At 43.4% G+C, this 8,272-nt stretch overlaps 1 protein-coding gene across 1 annotated transcript; it reads right to left on the reverse strand.

Annotated features, from left to right (window-relative positions):
* Positions 1-1,118: 1,118 nt before the first annotated feature.
* On the reverse strand, positions 1,119-7,179 carry LOC115008755 (retinoblastoma-binding protein 5-like). Its single transcript, XM_029432536.1, is given in 17 exon segments — positions 1,119-1,315; positions 1,609-1,848; positions 2,215-2,284; positions 2,467-2,584; positions 2,773-2,844; positions 2,969-3,122; positions 3,207-3,326; positions 3,515-3,624; positions 3,961-4,014; positions 4,016-4,090; positions 4,092-4,125; positions 4,739-4,879; positions 4,993-5,114; positions 5,116-5,156; positions 5,159-5,165; positions 5,301-5,326; positions 7,003-7,179. Coding segments are annotated over 16 exon segments (1,401 nt in total). The 5' UTR covers positions 7,022-7,179; the 3' UTR covers positions 1,119-1,315; positions 1,609-1,610.
* Between the last annotated feature and the right edge of the window lie 1,093 nt (positions 7,180-8,272).

Raw genomic sequence — 8,272 nt, forward strand, 5'->3', positions numbered from 1 at the left:
GCTGCTGATGAGAGATTCAACAATTGCATCTTACAGTTACCCGTCAGCTAACTCTCATCTGACTTCCTTACAATTCAAACACAGAGAATCACATCAATACATTAATGTCCCACAAATTTCAATTAAAAAACTAGAATATCTGCATTTCCTGAAGAAGGTGTGTGTGGTTGCTGCGTCTGCTGCTGATTATGTGCACAACATCACAGTTCTGCTCATGGAGAACTTTACAAAGTTTCAATTAATTAACGTCAACAGAATTGTAGAAATATCATGATTTAACATCTGCAGGTGAGAGATTGGCCCAAATATATCCCTCTTATTACTATTACATAACTTCAAGGCTGGAGCTCCCACACAGCAGATTTCTTATCTCTATATCTGTCTTTGTTTCAGTGCACACCACACACACACACACACACAATAACACACAACACACACACACACACACACACACACACACACACACACACACACACACCACACACACACAGTATTTGTCACAGAAAATGGGCAAGATTCAACCCTAGAACCAGCTACTGCAGGACGTCCAGCTCAAATTATAAACTTTTATCTTGTAAGATTGTAAGGTAGAGAATAACTGTATTCATCATTACTTAAATATTATACAAGAATCAAAAACTGGTCACAGTGTTGGCAGATAGATGAGACGAAGGAGACGAGTGTCCGATACTTAAATGGAATTCATACTAACAATAAATATTGTATAAAAACATCGTGTAATAAACAGATATTTTAAGTCCTCATTGAAGTGAAATAAACATAATTACAGAAACTTTCCTCCCGTGACATTAATATGTTTGTCATTGTTTAAGAGCTTGACTCATCATTTCTTTGTGATATCCATCTTCTCAGACTGCACCAGATCTAATCTGACCTCCAGACTGTGGCTTTACAACATGCAGGTCTCTGTCAGTGAGCTGTGTGGGCGGGGGTGGTGGTGGGGGGGTGGGGGTCTGTGTTGGGTGGAAGCAGTACAGGGAGGGGGGGGGTTGCCTTGGAGACAGGTGGGGGCTGGTGAGGTGTCCAGACCAGCTGAGCAGCAGGGGCGGGTGGCGTGCTTACCTGTGGCCAGGCCCCCCTCTGCCCTGCCCTTCATCCCTCCTCCTCCTCCCTCCTCCTCCTCCTCCTGGGCCAGAGCTGCCCAGGGCCTCCACGGGGAAGGAGGGCCGCTCGCCCCTGTAGGGCTTGGGCCTGAAGGGGAAGTCTTTGTCTTTACCTTTGGAGCCTTTGGGCCGACCTGCGGTCTTCTTCTTAGACTTGCCATCGCCCTTCACTCCCAGTAAGGGGTGCACCTCTGAGGAGGGAAACCAGGGAATCAGTTCAGCTCTTCACAGTAAGACAAAAGACACAATCAAATGATGATGCGTATCGTCAGAGACGGTTTAGAAAGGAGTCGGCGCACCGAGAGTCAATTTCCTGTATCTGTCTCGTGCTGAAATATTTCAGTCGATGCACAGACGGATCAGAAAACAGCGTCTCCCGTACGAGACTGTCCCTGCACTTTGAGGAAATGGCCCTGGCTAGTATCTGAAAATGTATCCAACATATAAACCCGACCCGGACATTGCATCGTGTTCCCTCTCTCACCGTCACTGGGCACCCCCCTGCAGTTCGATGGTGGTGGTGCGAGCCTTCTTCTTGGCCGGGCCTCCTTCAGATGAAGGCTGCCGCTGCTTCTTGTCGCCGGCGGCCAGCGCCTCCTCTGGTGTGGCGGTCTGGACCGAGGCGTTCCGGCGGGGGGTGCCGAAGGGGTTTTCCTCTGGATCTTCGACCTCGGGGGCGATGGGCAGGTACAGCAGGGCCTTATAGTCCTCCAGCTCCTCATCACTACAGGACACACAGATTTGAGTCAGGCTAGTTCTCACTTATGATACTTGAGACTCAAAGGCAGCGGTGGAATGTAACTAAGTACATTTACTCGAGTACATTAAGTAGAAATGTGAAGTATTTGTACTTTTAATACTTAAAATACATTTTCCTGTTTGTACTCACATACAGAAACATTTTGAATGCTGGACTTTTCCTTGTAACAGTATTTACAGTGTGGGTATTAGTACTTTAAGTAAAGGATCTGAATACTTCCTCCTCCACTGCTTAAATGTTATGATGGTCCAGGGATGAGTTTAGGATGACATGGATCAGATCACAGGGAACCTTTGCACCGCTGAAGTAAACCGGTTCATTGTTTCTCACCTGCTGCAAAAAGCAACGATGGGATCAACGGTGGTGACGTCCACCTCTTCATCCTCTGCAGCGTCTGCACCTGTAACACGAGCAAAAGGTTCATGTCTGAGACGCAAAGCTTTACAACAACAACTGTGCTTAAAAACCATCGTCATGTTTTCTTCTAACCAGGGTTTTGTCCTGTACAGTGTGTTGTGTGTGTGTGTGTGTGTGTGTGTGTGTGTGTGTGTGTGTGTGTGTGTGTGTGTGTGTGGTGTCTACCTGTCTGCTCTGGTTCACTCTTATCTTCGTCCTCGATGTCGAATTCGGACTCTCGCTCCTCGTACTCCACATTCTCATCCAGCTCTTTAAAGTCTGGAGCAAAAGCGCTCCAGTTTTCCTGCAGACAAACCCCCCCAGTCACACATCGCTCGCACCACGACACCGTTTTACAACTCCGCTGGTAGTGATGCTTCATTAAAGGCTAAAGAATTGACCATAATATTGAACATGGAGCCAGATCAGAAACACGAGAGACCTGTCACCATGTTCACTTGTGTACATCCTTTACTGTCACGGTCTACTTACCACTTGGTTCTGAGCCCAGATGGACACCACTCCGCTGGAGATGGAGGCGATAATGGGACGGACAGGATGCCACTGGACAGAGGTCGGAGGAGAGATGGGTTAATGTCACATTTCTCAATATAACTGAAAATACAAAGACGTGAAGTGTCAATCTTTAAACCTCTATAAACTACAATTTCAGAGTTGACATCCTTACAGCGACGTCCAGCAGCAGCTCTCCTCTGGTTCCATGAAGGATCTTCACCAGGTTGCCGATGCTCTTCTCCCAGATGTAGAGGGCGTGCTGCCTGGCTGAACCGGCCACGATGTACTCGCCATCGCCGGAGAAACAGCAGCGCTTCCACGGAGTCCTGAAAAGACATGAAAAAACAGATCAGAAGAAAAGACACTTTCCCAACACACACACACACACACACACACACACACACACACACCTGTTGACCAGGTCCTGTAGCTTCTGCAGGGGTTCAGGCTCACCGTCTCGGCCACAGGTCAGTATCTCCCTGCCGTCGTACACCCTGATGATCCTGTCTGCTGTGTTGATGAGGAAGCAGCTTCACAGAAAACAGGAAAGGTTTTGTTTACGACAATATTTCTCACTGCTTATTCTCATTCTAGTTTATGATAATAACCCTGCACCGAACAAGGAGAACCCCAAACGGACTGGATCCTAATGTTGAATGGGTAGATGGTGTAGTTCAGACTGTGTTTATCCACCCAAAGACCTCCTGTTGCCTCTCACCTGCCCTTCCGTGCAAATTCAATTGATTTGATGGCAGTGGTGTTGCTGGTGCCGGTCGTCACTCTGAAGGAAGCCACCAGCTCCTGATTGTTTGTGTTCAACACCAGGATCTGCAACAACAGAGACGTGACGGTGAAGGAACACAGAAGAATCTTGGGGTGTAAATGTGAGTACAGAGAAATGTACAAATGTTTGGATTCTCATTCAACCGTTATTTCTTCTGAACAACAACTCACGTGAGATTTGGTGCCGTACATGTGGAGGAGTTATTGTCCTGCATTGATATCTGCTTGTGTTTTAGATTTGACCACAGGAAATGTTCTATTTCTACACGTATAACATAAGCACAGAGATCTCTTTCCTATAAAACTCGTATTTACTTGCGTGCAGTCTTGAAATGCAGGGATGTGGTGGGAAGGTGCAGTGTGTATAAAGTTTTGTCTGACCTTTCCTTTGGCATTGCCAGTGTAGATGTACTCCCCACGCCTGTCAAAGGCCGCCCACTACATTGAGGTCTGAGTCGTCGTCCACCGGCAGGACAACATGTTTGGAGTCTGACAGAGTCAGCAGGACCGGGGGCCGACTTCATGGGACACACCAGCACCTTGTCCCTAAAACACAAACAAAGTGTGTTGTTACTATAGCCACATCTTATTCAAGAGTTTAATATCGAGTGCTAGAAGTCTAAGTGCATATATTAACTGCTTTTGGCTTTTCACTGTAAATAGTGATCACATCAACCTTCCTCTTTTTGTTGGCAGTCGCCATGGTAGCAATGAGCATCGAAGGGTTCACAGAAAAGCCGTTACAGAGCCGGATGGTGTTTGTGCTTAAAGCGCAGTATGTGTAAGGCCCCTTAGAGTGGTGCTGCCACCACGCGGTGAAAGGAGGAATTGCATTTTAAAGATTTATTCTGTTTGCTGCAGGCCGTGTGAAATCTGACCGCGGGCCGTGATTGGCCCCCGGGCCGGACTTTGGTCAAGCCTGCTCTAGATTAAAAGCCTGATATAATATAAAGCATGGTTTCATGCTGTAGTGGCCGTGGGATCAAAACCTGAAGTTTAAGGCATATGCATTAACACGAGTGATGCACCGGGGTCAACTTAACTGATCAAGACAAATTAAACTGGCACAATCCTGCGATGTTGCTGATCATGGTTATCTGACCAGCAGTCGAACACATCAGGTGTAACTGCGACACACAGATGCTGTCAGCGCACTCACATGTCTCTGGGGTGGCACTGCAGCTTCAGGATGGGTGAGGGGAAGCGGAACCTCTGGTCACAGTCTCCAGTCAGGACGTCCCACTGCGAGACAATGTTGTCTGTGGAGGCACTCACCAGCTTGTGGCCGTCTCGACTCCAGCTGCACACGCACACATACAAAGCATTCTTTAATTCAAACTGGACATGACGTGTGGATGTCTTCTAGGATGGAGCAGATACAAAGTGGATGTGCCTGAATGTGATGTGTCTCACCATAAAGAGCAGACCGGGTGGATGTGGGCGCTGATGATTTTAGCGATGCCCCGTGTGAGGAAGTCCCAGATGACGATGCGGCCGTCGTTGCAGCCCACAGCCAGCAGGGTGCCCCAGCGGTTTGAAGGTGCAGGTGAGGGCCATACTGATGCAGTCCAGGGTGCATCTGCCTCCTAAAACAATACACAAACACAACGAAGCAACACGGCCAACCTCCTTGTGTATTAGTGTTTCGATCATTTTCGGTGCACAAATATTACCCGGGCTTCTAACACGCTCATGTATTGTGCTAAGAGCTGGTGTCTTACCTCTGGGTAGTTCTGCCCGAACGATTCTAGGAGAGGAATAACGAAAAAAAGCAGTGATGACAAACATTTAAACAAAGTAACCCAAATACAGGATGTACTGAAGTGCCAGCCGGCTCAGAAACACAACACACACACACTCTGTGTGCTACAGCAGAGCCTTAGAAGTCAAGGATGTATTTATTTTAACAGAGACTGAAAATAAAGTCAGATATTATAACAAATACACAAATAAATATTATTGAGAATGTCAAGATAGAAATGGAAAACTTTAAACAATTAAATTGAATATTCACCAGAAAGAAGCAGGAAGTTATCCATGAGTAAAGTGAGAGAAATCTTCAAGTTTAATCCAAAGTCTGAGCCAGTTATTAATAAGAAAGAACTGTATGGACATTTACAAGAGAAAAAAACAACCCAATATTTACATAAAAGAATTTGCCAACAAAAAAGGTGAAGCGGGCCAATTTACAAGATAACTTTAAACTTGTCCTAGAGTCTAAACAAAAGGAAAAACTATGAATGTGTACTTATTTCCAAGGACTGAAATCAGATCACTCCAAATATCTGCTAATAAACTCGGGAGAATATTAACTGTTAATTCAATTGCATAAAATACTTCAGATATTCTGTATCCTTCACCAACAAGACCAGAAATAAACCTTTAATATCAGAAACAATTCAGTGTTTTTTCACTGAGTCTGAAGTTGCTTCAAGAAATTCAATTTAGAAGAAGAATTAGAGAAACTTAAGAAATAATATGGCTCAGCTGTCTTTCACTGTTTAAAGTTATAAAACAGATACTAGACATCATACTAGCAGCTCTAACAGAACAGAAATAAGTACAATCTCACTGCTTTTCTTACAATCTACCATTTTTTACATAGTTTTTAAACAGCATGTTTAGAAATGATCAAACCTGCACTAGATACGCATACAAGACTTTTGTCTCAATTAAATTCTACATCAGCATACTTCTGCTTTAAAATCAAACAATCCCTGTAACAGAAAAGCATTTAAATACTGTCACTCTCCTGGGAGACATTACAGCCCTGATGTTTTTTATTTTATATTTATACTTTGATTCAAGTAAGCAGACTTCTGTCTTGTGATATTAAGGGAGGAAAATAAAATATTAAAACACTCTTAACTAAAAGTTTCTCAAAGATTTAAATAAAATTCTAATTTGATTCCAAAACTGTTTTTTTGCATTTGTGATTGTTTATTATTTTAACAGTAACGTTTCTCCCTGACATATGGACCAGATGTGTATTGTTTTGTATCTCCCCATTATCTTAATAACGTTAAGAGCTTCGTAGCCTTTTTGGAATAAGTAATATAAGTATTACATCATTAATACAACATAAGGTGACGGTCTGCACTTTCCCATAAAGAAACATTTCATTCAAACACAGTAAGAGACAATGTACCGGAGGCTAACGTTGGCTAACAGCAACACTTAACTGCTTCTACCTTTAAAACCAACGTTTACATGCAGAATCAGACGATACTTTAGGAACAAATATAACAGAATTTAGCTGTGATTCTACTAATAAATGTATTTTAATTTTTATTTGACTCGTTTCGGTTGATGTTAACATGCTAGGCTAACGTACAATGCTAACCATAACAAGTAGCTATACATCGCTACCGATGAACGAAAAGTAAGATTTATTTCAAACAAAGTAAAAAATATATTATTTACCAAGCAGATCTATATTCATTGTTGGATAACCAAGGATCCAAATGTCCTTAAATACTTGATTTCACAGAGTATTTCACTAAATGTCACTCGTATTTACTTCTGCTGCTGCTAACGGGGAGACTGGCGCCGAGCCTCCAGTGAGGACCCCAAACAATGCGTCGCATAATATGCCTGAACAGAATGTCATTATATCTTTATATAAGTGTTACATTCATGCATTTAATTTGTTAGAGTAACAAATACGATAATAACCAGCATACAATTGTGAGATTGTTCTCCCATGTGCATGTTTATGTTACTTTATTTTATTTAGTTTTGACTGTATATTTGTTTAATTGAAGATATAAGTATTACTGTTTATTTGTATCATTGTGTTGTTAACGGGTTTAAAATAAATTAAATAAAACGACCTTTACCAATGTTTGGGTGCGTTACCGCCACGCATTGATAAAACTGCTCATATGCAATATCCATTTTATATTTATTATTGTTATTACTACCTACTAGTTCACTGCTGCTCTTCTATTTAATAAGCTAGCCTACTTATTTTATTTTGTCTTTCATCTGCACTGTCCCTTTGCTGTTGTAACGCTGTACACTTCCCCGCTGTCGGACAAATAAAGGACTGATTCTTATTCTGATTTTGATACAATCTGAAACTGAATTTGTAGTGCAGTAATGATACGATGATATGAAATCTTTGCCTCTGAAATGATATATATATATATGTTTTATATTCTGGGTACAGTTGATGTCTTTATTGTATTCTATTTTATTCTATTCTTATGAGTGAATGAAAGTGTCTGCCAACATTAACATGCAGCACTTCACACTTGACTCTTATCTATACACTATCTTTATGCTTCGATCTGTATGCGACTCTATACAGGCCTGCACGTGTGTGTGTGTGTGTGTGTGCGTGCGTGTGTGTGTGTGTGTGTGTGTGTGTGTGTGTGTGTGTGTGTGTGTGTGTGTGTGTGTGTGCGCGTGTGTGTGTGTGCAGCACATGTCAGTCTCCCTTTAAATCTACATCATAGATCACACACATTCACAGTGCAGTCACACAGGCAGCATACCCCCCCCCCCCCCCCCCCCCCCCCCCCCCCCCCCCCCCCCCCCCCCCCCCCCCACACACACACTAAAACAACCGGTTGCAGCTTCAGGATCTGGAGCAGGAGCTTCAAGCATCAACCACCCACAAGCGACTTCCTGTCTTCACAATAAAAGCCCAAAAATGAATTAGCATGAGGTGATGAAACCCCCCCCCCCG

Source organism: Cottoperca gobio, chromosome 5 (assembly GCF_900634415.1).
Source record: "Cottoperca gobio chromosome 5, fCotGob3.1, whole genome shotgun sequence".
NCBI lineage: Eukaryota > Metazoa > Chordata > Actinopteri > Perciformes > Bovichtidae > Cottoperca > Cottoperca gobio.